The 21,536-nt window shown below is 37.0% G+C and overlaps 1 protein-coding gene across 10 annotated transcripts in view; it reads left to right on the top strand.

Moving 5' to 3' along the window:
* Window positions 1-21,536, top strand: part of DPY19L1 (dpy-19 like C-mannosyltransferase 1) — a 242,178-nt gene that overhangs the window by 25,180 nt on the left and 195,462 nt on the right. For all 10 annotated transcript variants that reach the window (XR_009520648.1, XR_009520649.1, XR_011246604.1 and 7 more), the window contains exons 7-8: window positions 11,658-11,715; window positions 21,287-21,378. Coding sequence is in view for 2 of the 10 variants with exons in the window: in XM_060020710.1 (XP_059876693.1) it covers window positions 11,658-11,715; window positions 21,287-21,378 (150 nt within the window). In the remaining 8 variants the exon portion in view is untranslated. The remainder of the gene's footprint in view (window positions 1-11,657; window positions 11,716-21,286; window positions 21,379-21,536) is intronic.

Below are 21,536 nucleotides of genomic sequence, written 5' to 3'. Positions count from 1 at the left end.
TCATCCACCCATCCCCAAATGACACCCAGTTCTTGTGCATTGTGGAGCCACTTGTATTCTCTTGACTGTTGCACTGCACCCTGGGGGCCCAGGTGTGTAAATTATACTCCAGTAGTGACCTTGGTCTATAATATGTTGAATCAAGTCTTCTGTCACTTTTTCTATCAGTTTTTTTATTGCATTTTTAAGTGTTCTTGACATGAGTATTTTTAGAGGTGTCCAATTAGAGGTAGTTCTTAATGTTTTCTTCCTTGATTGTTATGTCTGTCACCCTTCTAATTTTATAAAGTGGGATAAAGCTGCAGGCTTCTTAACATGTAGGTTAAGAATAAAGAGGAGGATATCTTCAGTTGAGTTTAGAATCTTTTTTATAAATTGTGTTTCTATTGAGAAATAAAAGTTGATATTTGTTTAGCAGATTAGAAATTTATAGGCAGATTGAGTATGACATTTTAAAATCCAGAAGTATATTTGTTTTTAAACTAAATACACACACACACACACACACACACACACACACACACACACACACACACACACACACACACACACACACACACACACACACAATGGAAGTAGAAGGGAAGATAGAAAACATAGCCAAATGGTGAAATGGGGCTGGGCTGCCAACCTCTGACTTAAGGAGATGAAGTAAGATGTTTTTGCAAACACAACCTATTTCTGATGTACCTTTTTGTCTGGAATTCTCAGGATTTTGGTATTTCTTTAAAACACCTATTGTTGATTGTTTTCTAAAAGCTGTGTTGTGAAGACATAGTTACAGTTATTTATTTCATAAGATGCCCTGGTATTTCTCAGCCACAGACTGACAGTTTCTGGAGGCCAGTTTCTCAAGACCCCGCGTGTGCAAGTCTCTGTTCTGCCAGGGGGAGGGAACGTAGGAGAGTAGTTAGTAGGCTGTTACGGAAGTCCCCATTGCTGCTTTTGAGGGGAATTCAATACATTCCTGAGGAGTGGAATCTCTTATTGATAAATGCAAGCTTTTCTTGTTGGACCTGAAGGGCAGATATCATGCAAGTAATATTAATCCTTTCGTTCTTTGTCATTCAGTTTGATTTTAATATTATTCTGGAGTGTGGGATGCTTCTTCACTAGTCCACTGTGCATTGTTAAGTAAGAGTAGATTGGATGGTATGTATAGCTATTAATATTTACCCTGAAGCAGTGGTGTGCTGGTAAATGTTTAATAGCCAACTCTCGGGAAAAAATATACATATACCTAAAATTTATTATAAATTTTATTGATATAAAAGATGTGTACAAATAATAAGAGTTTCTAAACAGGATTTTTTAGTTCTTTTTGGAAATAGCTCACCAGAAATACTCTGACTAGCTCAAATAAAAGAAGGAGTGTGGTACTGGGATACAGAGGTCTTGTGGTATTAGGGACAGGAAACAAAGTATTTGGGCCTCATGAAAACTGAAAGTGGGAATTTGAAAGCCCTTTTAACCAAGGAGGCCTGTCCTCTCCATATCAACTCTCTCTCCTTCCCTCCTCCTACTCCACGTGTTTCTTGTCTCTATTACTTCTGATAGAGGTGTCTGTCAGAAGTATGTTTATTTCCCCAGTTAGTTGGTTTCGTCCTTTTGCCTTGCTTTGAAATTCAAAGGAAGTCAAAACAAACTTTGTTTTTTGAGGGTGAATATTTCTATTAGTGGAAAATTAATTTAGGACAGAATTAGTCCTGAAAAAGGGATGTCCATTTGAAGATGTGTTTTTGTTTTAAGGCTCATCCCCCTGTTGCTGTTACAGAGTTCATCCCTACTTGCTACCACGTAGTTATTCTTTTTTTTTTTTTTTTTCGGTATGTGACCCTCTCACTGTTGTGGCCTCTCCCATTGCGGAGCACAGGCTCCGGACACCCAGGCTCAGCGGCCATGGCTCACGGGCCGAGCCGCTCCGCGGCATGTGGGATCTTTCCAGACCGGGGCACGAACCTGTGTCCCCTGCATCGGCAGGCGGAGTCTCAACCACTGCGCCACCAGGGAAGCCCACGTAGTTATTCTTTATTTGTTATTCTTTATTTGTCACCATCCTTCAGTCTGTCTTTCTTGGTTCCTTCCCTTCTGCCAAGGAATATGTACATCTCTTACCTTTCCCTCTCAAAGGACAAAATTGAAGCAAGATTTTTTAATTGGTCTACCCATTGGGTATCCTTGTCACCCCCAATCTAATCTTTAAAACTCCTGTTCCTTTCTCTACTGCAGTCTGGTCTCACCAGTGGTGAGGGTGTGGTCCCATCCACCTGTACCACCTGCCCCTTTTACAGTGATTACCTGGCAGCCAGCCAAGCCATTCTTTTGTTTGGTTTTAATCTAAGGATGGTAAAATAATGCATAAAACCACTCAAGGTTTTCACGGAGAAGTGCTGTGAACAGCCTATAGGGACTCTGTTCCTGTCTTTTTGTGCTTAATTTTCTCTTTAGTTTCTCACTGATTATGGCCATCTTTAGAATTTCTACACCTCTCATAAAAACTGTAGCTGAAGGATGGACAAAAATTCCTTTCCCACAATTCTTTTTTAAAAATTAATTAATTAATTAATTAATGGCTGCGTTAATTAATTAATTAATTAATTAATGGCTGCGTCTTCGTTGCTGCAAGCGGGCTTTCTCTAGTTGTGGTGAGTAGGGGCTACTCTTTGTTGTGGTGTGCAGGCTTCTCATTGCGGTGGCTTCTCTTGTTGTGGAGCACGGGCTCTAGGCATGTGGGCTTCAGTAGTTGTGGCACGTGGGCTCAGTAGTTGTGGCTCATGGGCTTAGTTGCTCTGTGGCATGTGGGATCTTCCCGGACCAGGGCTCGAACCCATGTCCCCGGCATTGGCAGGTGGATTCTTAACCACTGCACCACCAGGAAAGTCCCTCCCACAATTCTTAAGGCGAGAAATAGAGGAGAATCATTAAAGCACCTAAGTTTGAGTATGATTTTTAGATCTTGTAATAGAATCTTTGAGCCCTTTTCCATTCACTGTTCTACTGCAGGGTGCCCAGAGAATACCCCTTTTTGATTTTTAGGCTCTTTCAGCATGTAGCTCTCTGTTCTAGATCATCTGAGCAGATCTTCTTTAGAAATCATTGAGCATTGAGTAGAGTTGATGACTCTGAGTCCACTTATACCGTCTGGTAACTCTCCAGGCCCTGCTGCCTACTTGCACACTTGTTTGTTGTCCTCCATGGAAAATACTTTTACTGAACTTTACTTTTAGGGTCTTAAAAGAAGCAACTATATGAAATTCCTTACTTTATGTTTCGTGCATCTCTGTGGTTTGAGTACATTACCTACTGTAGTACCCACTATCCTCTCTTAGGAAACTTTTTTATGTGTGAAATGTGTCCTCCCTGTGGAATTGTATAAAATATTTACATATATTTTTAAACAATAGTAAAGTGAACACCTGTGTGCCCATCACTCAAATTAAGAAATATCATTATTGGAAGCTTTCATTCACTTAAAATTCCTCCTTAATGCATTTTCTTCCCTTCTCCCAGGCCTCAGAGGAAATGGCATCCTAACTTTTGGTCTAAGTTTTTCCTTGCTTTTCTTTATAACTTTACCACCTATGTATATATTCTTAAATATGGTATATTGTTTAGTTTTGAAAAACTGTGGACATTGTTTTTTTAGTTTGACACGTGCAAGTTTACTCTTTTTAATATTACTATTTTTTAGGATCCTATTTTGCTCTGTTTTTAGTACTCATATATGTGATTTTGTGATCCATTAATTTTTCTTAGAATAATTTTGTTGACACATTACAAATTGAAATGAAAGGTAGCAGGCTGTGTGTGGCATTTCAGTTTCCCTGAATGTGTATTTCTTTGATTGCACATCTCTCCCCAATTCATCCTCCTCCCTATAGAAGTGTGCCCCATAGTTTGGGATGGTCTGACGATTTGTGATGTTTCAGTTTGTTTTTTGAAGTTTCTGTTCTAATGGTTTTTCAAGCCAAAATTAATAAAATATACTATTTTATTTCCTTTAGTGATGAATAAGAACATCTGTTTTAATGTTGTCTGGAAGATTTTTATGATTGTTTTACTCATAGCTCTTTGTCTGACAAATATCAACAGGTCCCCAAATAAGTTTATTGAACTACTTTTTTAATTATATTCTACAGCTGGGTAAGAGACTTATTAGTGTGTTTTTAAAGTTAATTGTCATTATTTTGTGTGTACGTACATGACCTTGGCTTATTGGCTTTTTGTGATAAAATGCAGCAGCAGTTTCTTACCCCGTCTGTCTCCATAACCCATCCATTCCTTTGTCCAGAGAAACCACTTTCACATCTTTGAAATCTCAGCAATTCTACCATGGAAACCAGTAGCCCATACTTAGGTTCTTATAACCATGTAAATATTGCTCACTGCTGAGTCACGTAGGGTAATTAATTGTTTACATGGTAAGAGTTTCTTTCCTGTAGTTAGTAATTGTCTATTATTTTGTTTTCCTTTGGTTTCTGTATACTGATTAATTCTGAACCACAACTAAACTGTAAAATGCTTAATTTATATGTTGCCAAATGTATAAAATTCACCGTTTCAGTTCTCCCCCCCCAGTCCCTGGGGCCTCCCTCTTAGAGTCCTGTCTTCTGGTTCCACACTAGGCTGATCACTCTCTAGGCTTGCATGTTGGAACTTTATATTTTACTTTTTCACTTGAGTTGACTGATTTTAGTATTTTATTTTCCTCAGACTTTGTTCCACTGTCTTCTAAGAATTCAATTTGGCTTTTCAAAATTTAGTTCTGTTTTGCCATCAATTCCTTTTGTACGTGGCTTTTTTTTCCCTCTGGCAGCTTTTGGGTTCTTCTTTTTCATGTCTTAAATAAAGGTCATGATGTGGTAGATTTCGTTTCATCCTTTTCATTGGATACCCTGTGGGTTCTGTTCATTTGGACATGTGTATTCTTCTGTTCTGGGGAAAATTTTCTAGTATTATTCCTTGGATGACTTTCTCTTCTCTATTGTCTCTGTTTTTCTCAAAATCCTATTGTTTGGATATGGAACTCTTGGATTGAAATCTAATTTCTAGTTTTTTCCCTCCCTTATTTTATCTGTTATACTTTATAGTACTTTCTATGAGGTTTCCAACTCTCCTAAAGAGTTTTGAGCTTGAAGTTTTCTTCTGCTTCTTGCATTGTCTCTTGACTGCAGGTCCCCCTTCAATTTGTATTTGTTTCTGTTTTTCACGCTGAAAGCTTCCTCACAACCTGGTGATCCTTAGCTTGACATTTATTTTTAAGAACGAGGTAGCTTGTAAAAGCCCGTTGGAAGGGTGTAAGGTGGATGGGACTTACTGACTAGTGGCTTTTATTATAGAATGAACAGGTCGGGATCATCTTGTAGCTTCTTCATTTACCAGCCTCAGAAGCCTCTATACGGAGAGTGGAGGCACATTGGATTCTTAATCACTTCAGTGCAGAAGTGACACCAGGTACCAGTGACAATTGCCCACCCCCACCTCTTGTGGACACTTATGTGTGAGGGCTCAAGTCCACTCACAAAGGCAGGAAGCAGTATTCCCCGTCTCTCTTTTCCATTCCCTTTATTGCATTAAGGGAGCTTTTTGAGGAGAACTTTTAAATGATTTTCTTTATGAAGGTCTCTACATTTAATGTTTGCTGCTCAGTACCTATGTGACCACTCGGATCTGTCCCTGACTCTCCTTCTCCTTTGAATATTTACCTTTCTCTACCTGTTTCTGCTAAGTTCTTTACTGCTTCTCAGCTTTTGTGAGGAAAGCCTGGCCACTCTTTTGTAGACATAGCTACTCATCAGAAAATGCCTTCCACATGAGGAACCAACCACTCACAGAGTACAAAGAAAATCCAATTCTGGTTTTCTGTTTTTCTCTATTATCTTTGGCCATTGGAGGTTCATAGTGGCTTCTTTGATACCAGAATTTTTTTTAGAACTACTTTATTTATAGATAGGTTCCAGAAGCCTTGAGGGACTGGAAGATTAGTCTGTATGTCAAAACCTCCTTTTAATTTTGCTTAATAACCCCCTTTCTAACCTGAAATGAATAGTCATAATTAATATAATCAGTTTTCCAACACTGTCTTCTCATGAGCCAACCCAAGTCACCTATGAAGTGACTCAGTGTTTTTTTTTAGGCTCTGTGGCAGAATAGACTAACTTTTTACATCAATTTCTTACTCCTTCCCCACCCTCCACCTGTTTTAAGGAAAAGTTGAATTTCTTATTCTGTATGCTAATTTCACTTGCATTGTTTTATTTGACATTTTTTTGTTCTTCATTAATAAATCAAGCATTTACTGTTTATGCAGGCTGGATTTTTGGTTAAAAACGTGTCTTAAGTAGGCTGTGAATTGAACCAGCTCAAACTTTTCCAGCTCCATGGTTTTTTTTGGTTTTTTGAATGTTCTATTAACTTGGCCTGCTAGCACATCTTTAATCATTTGGTCTAACAGTTGTATATGAATATTTAAAAGATGTGTATTTCTCTTCAGCATGCTTAAATTGATGAAAGTTATTGGTTAAAAATATTGGTGTCTTTTCTACAAAATCTGCCCCCTTTGATGTCATTATCTCAGCAAATGACATTTTTTTTTAAATTTAAAATTTTTGGCTGCGTCGGGTCTTTGTTGCTGTGCGCTGGCTTTCTCTAGTTGCGCAGGCTGGGGCTACTCTTGGTTGCAGTGCGTGGGCTTCTCATTGCGGTGGCTTCTCTTGTGGTGGAGCATGGGCTCTAGGCACACAGGCTTCAGTAGTTGTGGCGTGTGGGCTCAGTAGTTGTGGCTTGGGGGCTCTAGAGCACAGACTCAGTATTTGTGACACACGGGCTTAGTTGCTCCGCGGCAGGTGGGATCTTCCCGGACCATGGATTGAATTCGTGTCCCCTGCACTGGCAGGCGGATTCTTAACCACTGCACCACCAGGGAAGTCCCTCAGCAAATGACACTTGACCACACTGTTTGTTGTCCAGGTCTAACCCTGGGAAGATATCCATGACTATCCCCTTTAGTTACCTCTGAAATCCAAGTAGTCACAAAATCCCATTGGTTTCTTCCTTCAGAATATCTCTGGCGTCCTTGCACTTCTTTATTTGTACCCTATCATTTTGCCTCCCTGGGACACCCTGGCATTCTCTGTCTCTCTGGGACATCCCAGCATCTCTCTTACTAGGATACCATGGTATTCTCTCTCCCTAGGACTGCCTCAGCTCTGCCATCAGTCCAGTCCCCCACAGGGCTATTTGTACACTGTGGGACTGTGACAAGGACAGTGCAACAGGAGCACAAGTTTTGGGGAAGAAGGAAGAATAGTGAAAGGGGTCTGGAAGCGTATGCAGGACCAGATCCCACATGGCATTTTAGACATGTTTAGGGGTTTGAATTTCCTCCTGAGAACAATGGGATGCCAACGAAGGACTGAGTGGATAGTGTTAGTGTGATCGTATTAATTTATTTTTAATGATGGCATGATGTAGAGAATACACTGTAGGAGGAGTGAGCCTGGATATAGTGAAGGTGTGCAGGAAGGTGCTGCCATTGTCCATGTGGAAGGGGATGGTGGCCTGAGCTAGTATAGTGGGGGTTGGATGGAGAGAAGCGGACAGACTCCATGATATTTGGGAGGCAGAGTTCATGAGGCTTTGTGATTGAGTTGTTCTTTTTAAAATAATTTTAGGACAGCACAGGTTTGCACGTTGGTGTAATTTTCTCCAGTGGTGCTCAACAGAGGGTTAAGAAGCTAGGAGTGCCTGTGAGGAAGGAGAAAGCTGTGAATAGTGGGGAATGAGCTGGAGTGTTGGGAGATAACAGCCCTGAGGAGGGCAAGTGAAGAAATGAGCTGAGATGAGCAGGGTTTAATGAAGGGCTCAGGAGCAGTGTCTGGAAGTGACAATAGAGGTGGCTGCTGGCCTCACGTCCAGGTCAAGAGCCAATACAGGAGCATGACAGAGTGACTCTCACAGCAAGGTGAGGTTTCAAGGCAGGAGAAGGAAGCATCTGGGTAGAGGCTGAGGCTGATGAGGAAAGAAGTTTTTCACCATGGAATGGAGGTCCCAGTAGCAATGACGTGAGGTGTTGTATGTTTGACCACAAGATTCCCCCAAAATGAATGCCAACAGTCTTCTGATTGAATAGTTTTTATGTTTTCACTTACTCTTCAGATACCTTTTGAATCTCTGCCCTAGGAGAGGCTCAGTATTAGGCACTCCAACAGCTGCAGTGATGTATCGAAAGTTCACAATCTAGTAAATAAAATATTATTTTTCTTGGCCCTGGCAGACAAAGAGTTAATTTAAAGGCATTAATGATTTGCTTATAACAGACTGGCAGGACCAAGCTGAGAACTTTTCTCAGCCTTCCTGATTCTCATTCTTTCTCTCACCTTTACTTTCTCTTTCCTTAATGCTCCAAAGTATCCCTGCCTCTAAGTTTAAGGGAAGATGCTCAGCTCTCAACCAGGCCTGGTGGGCTAGCAGGTGCTGAGGATTACATCTCAAACTTGAGACTGGAAATCCTCTTAATTGATTTCTTTCCAAAATATTCTCTCATATGCTGTTTCTTAAGGATTTATACAGCAAGAAAACTCACTCCAAGGGTAATTTAATATCATTTTGAATTACTACTTTCATTTTCTCTTTGAACTTTGCGTGTTTCATCATTCTTTGGTAAATAGAGGTAGAAACCTCTGAGATTAACACAGCCTACCAAAATGTGATGATTGGTTTGAATCTGCTTCACTGAAAAGTTTGGGAAAGAAGAGAATTATAAAATTATTAAACGTTAGAACTGAAAAGTGTTTTTAAGATCTTTTACATTCTCACCCCCTTATTTTATATCTAAGGAAATCAAGGCTCAAAAGATTAATGGGATGTATGAGTAAATGTGGTAATTGTTTGCCAAGCTCAGAATCCTTTCAAATTTGCACAGTAGGAACTTTCATATTTTCTCACAGGTGGTAGTTGGTAATATTGCAGAAGAAACTTTTTTTTTAACCACTAGGGAATGCTGAAATATCAACTGTAATGGAAAAAAAAATCAATTTTAAGTATTCTGATTACTACATCTTTTCTGTTTAGCAAAATAAAATGACCTATGTGATAGTCATTAAGGATCGGAGGGTAGGAAGGTAAATGCTGGGAACACTACTTTGGATTTATTGCAAGTCATATCATTTCCTAGTGATTGTAACTTAGAACATTCCTCGTAGATAAGCAAAGTTTATTCTCTCCTCCTGGCTATGCAGGGCCTGAATATACCAGAAAGTCTGCCTCCCTGCTTTATTAGTTAAGCAAAGGTGTCTACATAATCATGGAAGATGCTGCGCCATAACCTATAGTATATTAGAACACTATATAATTTTGAGGTAAGGAAGACCTTCACAGACAAGACAGGAAATGCAGAAGAAATAAATTAAAATATTGACATTTTACTATGAAATTAACTACATAAAGTTAAAATTTTTTTCTGACAGAATACACTGTAAATTATATCAGAAGATTTTGTCACACATGACAGTAAAAAAAATTTGTATCCCTAATCTTTAAATAGGGAAACAGAGAATCCAATAGGAAAACAGACAAGAATGTGAATATACAATTCACAGAAGAGTAAATGAAGAAAACAGAACAAAACAGCCCACTAAAATGATGCTTTGTTGTAAAGCAACTATACTCCAATAAAAATTAATAAAAAAATTTTTAAAAAAGTAAAATGATGCCTTGTACAAATAGGCAGGAAGAACAAATCAAAATAACAGTGAGCAAAACATTTTCACCCTTCCTATGGGCAAAATGTAAAAGGATCTGGGCATATTGGGTGCTGTGTTATAGAGATACGGACCCCTCATACATTGGTGAGGGTGTGGACTGGAATGGCTTCTCTGGAAAGTTCACGTTCTTTGACTTGGCAGTCTCACACGTCTATTCAATAGAAATAAAGGCACCATTTTTTTTTTTACATGTACAGCGATGTTATTTTAACATTTTAAAAACTATAGCAAGGAATTGAAAAACATTCGTATGACCAATAACAGGAAAAGGGCTGAAAAAATTGCAGTGTGTTTGTACTGTGCAATATTTGACATCTATTAAAATAAAAAGAATGCCTTGGGGCTTCCCTGGTGGCGCAGTGGTTGAGAGTCCGCCTGCCGATGCAGGGGACACGGGTTCGTGCCCCGGTCCGGGAAGATCCCACATGCCGGGGAGTGGCTGGGCCCGTGAGCCATGGCCGCTGAGCCTGCACGTCCAGAGCCTGTGCTCCACAACGGGAGAGACCACAACAGTGAGAGGCCCGCATACCGCAAAAAAAAAAAAAAAAAAAAAAAAAAGATGGCTCTACAGTCCTTCTGTTTTCCCTCCTTACCTCTCTCCTTAAATGCAAGTGGTATTTCAGACATCCCCTTCCCCCCTTTCCTCAAGCCTTTAGCCCTGCTACCAGTTCTCTTGAGCAGCAAGTGACTCTGTGCCCTGACTCTAGGGAAAATGGCAACTCTGTAAACTCCTTGCCACTAAACATGCAAACTTCACCTTCCTCTTGGCTGACTGGCCCCATGTGCTGGGGATCCCAGCCCTTCCTTTCTCCTTCTGGGGGTGATGCAGAAGGTGTATGTTCTTGCTACATGGATTATCCCTGCCATCTCATGTATCTCTTCTGTGTTTCCTCATTCATACATCCTGAAGAATAAATATAATGGCCTAGAATACCTATGTCTGATTCTTTGTTACTTCTCTGTGTTATATACGTATTTGCTGGATGGATAGAAAGAAAGAAAGAAGGATATTTGGGTAAAATAACAAGAAAGCAGCATGAGCTAAAGAGAGTAAAAAGACCTCAATAGTAGAGATGAAAGAAACGATGGAACAAACCTAAAAACAGCCTTACTTTCACCTGCCCAAATGCTTCTGGCCAGGGGATGAGGAGAATGGGGATGTTTTCACTCTTACGTGATCAAATGAAGGTTTAACTGTTAGGACTGCCAAACTATACCACTGTGGTTTCTTAGCTAGAGTTATACGCCAGATTTTCATATTTTGATATTTGTGTTGTATTTCCCAATTTTTGGAAAACAAATGAACGATAAAACTTTATCTGTAAACTAGGTTTCCCAAGCATGTATAAAAGTAGCTTGCGTTTGGGAAATACTGAATTAATTAAATCTTTAATGTGCTAACATGCTTTGTGAATTTCCAAGAGCAGGAGACAGTGTGGTGATTTCCAGCTTTATGACCATTAAGCACTTTTCTGTACTTGCTCCCATCCCCTCTTCTGAATATATATTATATGCCAAGAAAAATACTTTGAGAAATGCTGAGGGACACAAATTAATATGTGTACTAAAGGATAAAAAAAAAAAAGAAGAGAAAGACAGGTCAGGTTGCATGACGCACAGTAACATGACTATTAAGAATTTTTTATTTCTTGTCAGTTTGTGTTTTTCTGTACATTTTGAAGATGGAAAATGATTTTTTTTAAAATAAAACTTGTTTTGGCTAATGATACCTTAGAGGAAATAAGCTGTTTTGTAAATAAGTATAGTAGAGTTCTAGTGTGGCTAAAACTTCTTGTAGTACTGGCAGATTATCATGCTCTGTTATTTCAAGGTTTTATTAAGATTGACCTGCTTTCTGTTATTCAAGTTACATTTTCTTATTCTCTTTTCCAGCGGCAGTCGATTAGGAGGCCTGGTTACAGTGTTGTGCTTCTTTTTCAATCATGGAGAGGTAGGTAGTCAACAAATATTTTCAAAATCTTTAGGGAATTTTACTTCTAGAAATATGAGTTTCTTCTTTAGGTAGTCAGTCAAGTATTTTTTAAAATTTTAGGAGATTTTACTAATAGAAATATAAATTTCTTCCTTAATTTCTTTAAATGTAATCTATAGTAGCATTCTTTAAATGTTTGATCTTATTTTGATTCATTTTTTTAAACACCAGCACTTATCTTTAGTTAACTTTTCATGACCATTATATCTTTTATGTGATACATCTCTTAGTGGCCTGAAGAAATAGTGGGTCTGTGTTAATTCTATATATAATTTAACACTGTGTTCTAACTATGACGCAAATAAGCTAGCCATGTATCCATTAACTTCCTGTGTCAGGGTAACTTTTCGATGTAGGAGCTATAGTGTATGTTTCTAGTTTAATGCATTTCAATTCAACTTTGATATACTTTTGAGTATCCTTTGCAGAATATTTTATTGTATCTATAAATTTTCACGTATCCAAGGGCTTTCCAAAGAGAACAGCATTGTAAAAAGCATAGACTCTGGATCCAGGTTACCTGTGTTCAAATCCTGGCTCTTCCATTTAGTGACTGAGTGACCTAGGCAAGCCATTTAATCTCACCTTAGTTTCCTCTTTGTAAACGGGCATAATGATGTTATCCATTTCATGGGATTATTGGGGAGATTAAATGAATTCATATGCGTAATGTGCCTAGAACAATGTTTGACACACAGTTACTGCTAAATAATTTAGTTTGTGTAATTGTTTATATTATCATTAGTAACTTATTTTAGATTAAATTTTAATATAAATTCAAGATGCCAGTGAAATCCTTCCAGGAAATTAATTATAGTTGTAAATGAATTTCTAGTAATATATCTCTGTCCAGTTTTCTTTCATGGTAAGTTTTGTATGAAGGGAAAGAAAAGAAAGGTCAGGTTGCTTTGTGTGAAGTAACTCATTCCTTTTATGTGTTTCTACACTAAGTGTCTACAGCATTTGAATATGCACATGTTACAAAGCTCTAAGAGTAGTCATGCAAAAACTTAACTGTAGACTTAAGGTTGAATTTTATATTATTCAGTGGATTACTGATGGAAATTGAACTAACACATGCTTAGTATTTAGAATCACAGAAACTTAAAGCTTTATGGATTAGAGCATTTGACAAATGATTGCAGTATGACATCAATTACTTGATTTGATCTGAATTTTGAGCAAAGAAAAAAAGAATTATTTGGCTCTTTTTGACTGTGGATGCTGCTCAGTGCTGTCGTTGGACCATAAACCTTTTGGAAGCACAGATCTGTGAGAATGACCTAAGAAATAGGTAATAACTGCTTAACAATGGAAGAAAGGAACATTGAGGGTTCACAATGAGATGTTGAGAGGAAAGGGACTGTTGTAAATTTTGAAGCCAAGGCACAGTTTTAAATACTACTGTCTTTAAGCAGAAATATTCTCAGTGTAAATTAGAGGTTATTAATTCCTGATCTTACATTTTTCTAATAATTTTGATACTCATGTAGCATGAACATCATTCTTGACAAAGTCTTTTCAGTTTTTAACAATGAAATTCAGACAATTCAGTTCATTTTTCAGGTTGAGAGGTTTTTTTTTGATACTTTTTAGCTACTTGGTACACTGAAACATGCCTAGGGAACACATTCCACTTAGGAAAAGGTAAACTAAATGAGATTAGAATTAGAATTGTGGTTTTACTGAATTAGTCAAGTAGATAATTGTATTTATATCAGTAACTATAGCTTTAGAGTAGAAAAGTAACCATTTTGAGTAATGACATTAAAATTTAGAACATAAACTGCAGTTTTGGGTAAAATAATCTTGAGAACTCAAGTAACTAAAATCTATTTTATTATAATTTTATATTTATTTTGGTTTTCAGATTGTACAATTTTCAGACCCTTGTTTTCTTCTGATTTTTAAAAATGTTGCCTAAAGTACATAGTTTTTATAAGGGGGGAAGCATCTACTCTGATAGTACCTATTAATGCATTTAGTGAACTTTTCCGGAGAGTCAGTGTTTGCTTCACGGGAATTTCTAGCCAGTTTCTAATTGGTACCCTTCTTTCTTAGAAGAGTTATTTAAATCATGTGAGTGAGTGGTTTATGTGCCAAAAAACAGTTGTGAATTGTTACCTGCTTTTTTCTATTTCCATTATTTAGTTTGCTCTGTACTTGAGTCTAAGATAGTGTAAGATGTACTTTTTAAAATATTTTTTTCTCAGATGATTTTACAAGGGAAAATATTTGCTTTAATAAAAGAACTGCAAATTATGTAGTGTAAATGATTAATCAAATTATTTAAAACAGAAATTTAAAACCTTCAAATCTAAAAAGTGTGAAAACACAGTAAAGGAGCTATTAATTGCTCATAGTAATTATCAATAATATTGAGGTTATATATTTCATAATAAAAATTATGCAGATGTTTTCACTTACCAAGCTTTTTAATTAAATGTTGATTCTGTCCCTATTGAGAATTATTGCTAAGATGAAAGCTAACAATTTTGCTTAGCTTTTAAAGCATTTAGATGGGTACATTAAAAAAAAAACTAAATGCAATATTTTTCTGCAATTTTTTTTTTTTTTTTGCGGTACGTGGGCCTCTCACTGTTGTGGCCTCTCCCGTTGCGGAGCACAGGCTCCGGACGCACGGGCTCAGCGGCCATGGCTCACGGGCCTAGCCGCTCTGCGGCATGTGGGATCTTCCCGGACCGGGGCACGAACCTGTGTCCCCTACATCGGCAGGCGGATTCTCAACCACTGCACCACCAGGGAAGCCCTTTTTCTGCAATTTTTGACTGTTAATTTCTTTTCCTTCCTCCCTCCCTCCCTTGCTTTCCTTTCTAATGATGGTAAGGTTTTGGCCAGGATATTTATTCTGAGTCTTCTGTTTATTCAACTCAATTAAAACAACATATACTGAGGTCCTACTGTATGTCAGGACTTGTAGATGCTGGGGATGTGTCAGTTAGTAAAACAAAGACCCCTGTCCTTGTGGATAATCATGTGAAGGTGGAACAATCCTCTGCTTAAGGTGGGGGGAATACTGGTTTATTTGGGGAGAAGCAAGGAGGCCATTGTGGAAGAGCAGAGAGTGGAAGGGATAAGGCCAACAGTGAAAGACGGGAGGTGATGTGTGGAAGGAGCCAATTCTGTAGTCTTGTCAGTCATTGTAAAGTTCATTTGGAGCACGTGGAAAGGCCATGGAGGGTTACCTGCAGAAGAGGGACATGATTTAAATATTTTTTACATTAATTTGGACTATAGTGTAAGTGCAAGATGTGTTATTCAGACTATTGAGTGGTGTGCCTATTTGTGAAACTTACAGTAACTCCAAAAGTCCAAAAACAGAGAGTGTGCTAGTCTTAGCTGGAAATGAATCTGTTGATGTAGATTTGAAAACTAGCTTCTAATGTAGTAGAAAACTAGCCTGCAGTATCTTTCGTGACCTGGCCCTTTCTGCGTCTCACTACTCCAGGGCATTTTCTTTTTGCCTCAGTCCTGCTGTCCTTCCTTCCTCTAGTTCCCAGAAAGGACTGTTCCTTTTCCTTCCTCAGGGCCTTTGCACATGCTGTTTCCTAGCCCTGTATACTTCCCTCCCCCTGTATCTCTTAATCTGTGCCTAGTTAACTCTTAGTCATCTTTAATAACTGGATGTTTTAGTTTGGGTTTCAGTGGTGTTCTTCATTTCTTCCTGCAGATCTGGGTTTTCATCTGGTATCATTTCTCTTTGGTCTAAGAACTTTATTTAGCATTGTGGTGAAGATCTGCTGCCCATAAGTTCTCTTAGCTTTTGCCTTTCTAAAAACATCCTTATTTTGCCTTCATTTTTTTTAAAGTATATTTTTGCTGGATAAGAATTCTGGATTGAAAGCTTTATCTTTAAGCACTTTAAGTGTCATTGTTTTGTGTTCTGGCTTCCATTGTTTCATAAGTCATCTGTCACTCTTATTATTGTTGTCCTGAATGTAATGTGTATCTTCTGTGGTGGTTTGAAGCTTTGTTTTTTTTCTTTTTTTTTGGTCATTGTTTTAAAATTTAATTAATTATATTTTTGGCTGTGTTGGGTCTTCGTTGCTGCATGCAGGCTTTCTTTCTCTAGTTGCCGTGAGCAGGGGGCTGCTCTTCGTTGTGGTGCACGGGCTTCTTATTGCGGTGGCTTCTCTTGTTGTGGAGCATGGGCTCCAGGTGCACAGGCTTCAGTAGTTGTGGCTCACGGGCTGTACAGCGCAGGCTCAGTAGTTGTGGCTCACAGGCTGAGTTGCTTCACGGCATGTGGGATTTTCCCTGACTAGGGATCGAACCCATGTCCCCTGCATTGGCAGGCATATTCTTAAACAATGCGCCACCAGGGAAGTCCTTAAAGCTTTGTTTTTATATTTGATTTTTATTGGTTTGATGGTGATGAACTTAAATTTGGTCTTTTTTGTATGTATCCTGCTTAAGTTTCACTGAACATCTTTGTTCCGTGGGTTTTTTTTTTTTAATTTAAATCAGTTTTCGGAAACCTTTTAGCAAATATCTTTTCTTCAAATATTTTGTCTTCCCCATTCTCTCTCTTATTGTCTTTGAGCATTCTCATTCTATGTATGTTCAACTTTTGATGTTATCCCATAGGTTTTTGATACTCTCTTCATTTTTTTTTAATTTTAATTTTTTCTCTCTTTGTCTCTATTTGGATATATTATTTTGCCATATCCCTGAGTTCATTGGTATTTTATTCTGATATTCAGTCTGCTTTAATGCCCATCCAGTGACTTGTTTATTTTAGATATTATAAATTTCAATTTTAGAATTTCATTGTTTTCCTGAGCTTCCATTTCTCTGTTGAAAATTTTTGTCTGTTTACCCATTCTGTCCATCTTCTCGTGCAAATTTTTAAACCTAATTATTAAGTTTAAATTTAAAGTCCTTGTCTGCTAATTCCAACATTCACATTATCTGTGGATTTAACTAGAATTTACCTTTTGATTGTGGGTTATATTTTTGTATTTTGCATGTCTCATAGATTTGCAAGACATTTTGTATAAAAGAATGATAAAGCCTGAAGTAGATAATTGTTTTTGCTTGTTTTTTTCCCAGAGAGGGATTATCTTTTCCTGTGTCAGGTATGTAGGGTAAGGGCCTGAGCAATTTGATCCCACCATGAGTCTTGCTAAGCTGGGCAGGGCTGTGGTTTTAATTTGTTTTAGTTTACCTCCAGTTTCAAATGAATTAAGGAGATTTCTGCTTTGTGGCTCAATCTCCAGTTTCCCAGATGCTCAGCCCAGGGCATGATCTCTTTGATCTTACCAGCAATTGAATCTGGAGGGGGTGAAGTTTTAGCTTTTTAGCTTCAGTCCATCACTGGATTCGACTTCAGCAAGTTCCTGGAAGCTAAGCACTGTGTGAGACTGTGACTTCTCTCTGCTTCCTCCCTGTTCTTCACTGCTTCTTCACCCCAATCTGAATATCCAATTAACTTAGTACTGTTTGTTGAAAAGACCATTCTTTTTCCATTGAATTGTAGTGGTGCTTTTGTCATTAATCAAGTAACTGTATATTTGTAGATTTGTTTTTAGACTCTCAAATCTGTTCTATTTTTCTATTTATCTTTAAGCCAGTATCACACTATCTTAAATATTGTAACTTTAAAAGTTTGATATCTGGTAGTAAAAAGTCTCCAACTCTGTTCTCCGGTGTTGCTTTAGCTAGTCCAGGTTTTTGTATTTCCGTATAAATTTTAGAATCAGCTTTCCATGATTCCTCCTTCCCCCAGTAGATTTACAACCTGCTAGGACTTTAGTTATGATTGCCTTGATCTCTAGATCAATTTAGGGAGAAGTGACATTCTAAATATATCAGATCTTCCCATCTATAAACATAGGTAATCTTTCATTTATATCAATCTTCTTCAATTTCTTTCAGCAATGTTTTGTGTCTTGCAAATTTTTTATTAGATTAATTCCTAACAAGTGTGTGTGTGTGTGTGTGTGTGTGTGTATTTTTGGGAGGGAGGGGTACTATTCTCTGCCCTTTTGATATGTCCTCAGTGTTCTTTCAACACTTACTTTCTTGCACAAAAAGGTGTTTCAAGATCACCTCGTACTGTCTTGCCCCCAGATGTGGAATCAGCTATTTTCCAAGGAATCTTGGATCCTGTTAGTGGAAAATGGTAACTAGAGACCACAAGTGGGGTGCTTGATGTGCTTATTACTGCTTGGATGTAATGACTTTTAGGTCCTTTTAGCAAAAATCATTAATTCATACTGATTCTTCCAATAATTCTAATCTAGTAATCTAGTAGTATAAACCCTGCCTTCTCCCACTCCATATTTGTATCCCCTCCCTCCCCACAATCTAAATGTATTTACTTACTTGCTTTATTCTGTAATATACACAAAATAGTTTCAGAATTAATACATTACGATTACCAATAACAAACCTACTAAGTAAGGTTTAAGATTTCTTTGCTGTTGTTTTTTTTCCTAAGATTATATTCTACTAAGGGGGTACAGAGTTCAAAAGTAAAACAGCTCAAAATATACATAGATTATTTTTGCTTCTCTGTTATGTTACCATTTAATACAGTTAGAATCATTTGTTTCAGTTTATACTGCCTTTGTATCTTGACAAATACCTTCATACTGTATACAGAATTCTGATTATGTTGATAACCTTGAGAAGTTTAGTTTACAACCACATGGTAAGGTGGTAGAGTTGATATTGATAACATCTTGTCAGCTTTTTATATTTTAAATAAGTAAGGAATGGTCAGGTTGTGTCATTGCTATAAAGGATAGAGTCATGAAGATGTAATTTATTGCTTATCCAACAAAGCTGACTGATTTCACAGAAGTTCTGTGCAAACTTTATGGTAGGATATGGTGATATCCTAGAAGTTCAGAGATAAAAAAGGTTTTCATAGAACCAGTAGAAATTCTTTATTAAGATGGTAAAGCTTACTAATAACAATTATACATCACTGAAACATTAATTTTTGTGTGAGCCAAAATTGTATTACAGATTCAAATTGTAACTGACTGGTTATTTGGGCAGCATGTCAGTACATGGTATAGAAAGAGACAAACTCCAAGAAAGCTACCTGACTTATTATCAAGGTGCAGTCCCATCAGCCTCACAAAGCCCATGCCAAGCTAAGGGTCTACCTAGACAATGGGACTGCCCTAAGTAACATCAGATGGAAGATGTTCAAACGATAGGTGTTGCACCTAGCGTTATTATGGTTGACATCTGGATAGCTGAATCCTTAAACCTACACCATTCTCAGAAAAAGAGTAGCCAAACCCATGGTGGTCAGAAATCTTTTTTGGAATCGCTTGTAAGTATAGTGTTTACAGCAATATTATAGCTAACATAGCAGTGCAGCAGTCAGAGGTGGGATAATTTGTTTTAAACCCAAACATTATACGAACAAGTTACAATTGATCCTACAAAGGTTAACTGTAGTTAAAACTCTTGAACAAGCCTTAAACATGATCTGTTTGATACTAACTATAACTTACAATTGACTAGTCAGTTCTATTCCTATTTTTAAATTGTGAAGAGAAATCAATTAGATTATGCTAGATCTCTAAGAGTATAAGTAAACTATTTGAAAGTAGAGGTTGAAAAATAAAGCTGTTTATTGCTAAAATTCTTCATTTTTGATTCTTGAGTAGATGATTAAAAAATTCAGCCTTCACCAAGCAGAAAATAGATTAAAAGCCTGTTGTCATCAATATCTAGGCAGTGTTATGTTGCAGTATTATTCAATGCTATGAAGTGTGTGCTGAAAATTATTTAGTGGATGATGACAATTAAAACAGTGTAAGATTTTTTATTGAGTTTACTTTCACAATTAAAGAATTTCTTATTCTTTGTCAGAGTATAGAATACATTTGTGTAACCCTTTTTGAAGCAGTTCACGTGTGTATATTTCCTCCTTTCATTCTTAACATTTGAACCTATAAAGAGAACGATAGATTTTTATTTTCTATTTAAAATTATAGTTAAATAAAAAATATTTATTTGTTGAAATTTAAGGTATGATTAAGACAAATCTGTTTACTATTCTCATATTATATGGTGTCATCTGGAACAGCAATTATGTTAGTACCAGATCTAGTAAAGCACCCTGTGTTATTGGAGAAACAATAAGAAGCACTTTCACATACATATGAATTCATTCACTCTTAACTTTTTAGAAGGAGAAAACCTTGCTTTTTGTTACTAATTTATAATTGAGCCTTCTTATCCTTACTTTACAGAGGATGTAATCGAGTTTTAGCAAACTGAGTTACTCCTGCTATTAAGAGAAATGAATTTCTAAGAGATGACAACATAGTTGTATTTGGTAACAAAATAAATATGGGTGAACAGTCTGTATGAAGAAAGTTTTCAAATTGTGTATTACATAGTTTAAATATTTTCTTATTCATTTTTGCATAGAGATTGGTAGCCTTATAAATTTTATATATCTCTACTGTCAATCATACTGAAATCTCTAGTTAATCTAATAAACTAACAGATTTTTTACTTTGCATTTCAGTAAAAACAAATATACATTTTTAAAGACTTTTTCAATCTTTTCATATTCTCTTATATGTACAGTTCATTTATAAATAGATATTTATGTTAATTTCATAGAGAATGGTGAGTTTTGGTAAAAAAAGAGGAATAAATTGGCTCAGACTTTCTGTAGCAGTAGAAGAAATATCTAATAGTCTGAGGTAGAGCTAAAATAAAGGAAAGACTTATTGCCACTGTGGTCTTTGTAATACTACATAGTCTCTGAAGTAGCCCTGCTTGACGTGAAAGATATAATTATTTCTTCTAGTGTGACGAGCTTAGTAGTAGTAATATCAAATTGTTTACATTTAATCCGGTGCAGTTTTCTTTAAATTGAAAGATGGACTTATTAATATATTTAGTATATATGCAGAAACATGATGGAGTCTCATACTGGGATACTACATTATTTAATTAAGTCTAAAGTAAGCTTTTCAGAAAGGTTGATACTTAACTATTTTAGGACTTCTGTGATTTTATTTGATCCCCTGTGCCGCTTTTAAATATTTTGCAGCCCAGGGTGGCTTGGGCAAAGAAGAAGTAAAAACAAAGATGGAGTGCTCCTTTTAAGCAGCATTGTCAGTAAAAATACTAACAGTGATGACCACAGGGAGTTTTGAAATATTGCTTATGGAGAGTTTTGCTGAAATTCACGTGAAAGAAGACAAACTATAGTTCATTTTCAAAACCAGTTCAAATGTAGTGTTTTTACTTTTGGCAGAACATTTTCTTGCTGGTGCTTTCCCTACTTCCCTTTTAGGCTACAGTTGAAGTTTTTTAGGACTTCGTTGTTGACAGTTCATGATGTTACTGTTGCTCAAGAGCTTATGCCATGTGTATCTTCCAGTTTTGCTGTTGGTAGAAAAGTTAGTAGCTTGTTTTCCAGCACACCATTAAGTTGTAGAAAAAACTTCATAGCAGCTTTCGCTTGGTGTTTCTTACTCAGCAATTTTAGCAAAGATACCGTGCACTATGAATTTTTTTTCAGTGTACCCGTGTGATGTGGACACCTCCTCTCCGCGAAAGCTTCTCGTATCCATTCCTTGTACTTCAGATGCTGCTTGTGACTCATATTCTCAGGTAACTTTGTCTTATCTTTAGTAGTTGTTTGTTTGTTTTGCATTGAATAACTTAAGCTAGAATTTTTTAAACTTCCAGTATAAAAAGTGTAATAAAATAATTAAGTTGATGCAGTTGCTAGGTTGAATTCATAAAGGGGTTTTAAGAGTTTAACTTCA

This window comes from Delphinus delphis, chromosome 9 (assembly GCF_949987515.2).
Source record: "Delphinus delphis chromosome 9, mDelDel1.2, whole genome shotgun sequence".
NCBI lineage: Eukaryota > Metazoa > Chordata > Mammalia > Artiodactyla > Delphinidae > Delphinus > Delphinus delphis.
The sequence above is the reverse complement of the archived record's forward strand: the minus strand, read 5'-3'. Positions and strand labels throughout refer to the sequence as shown.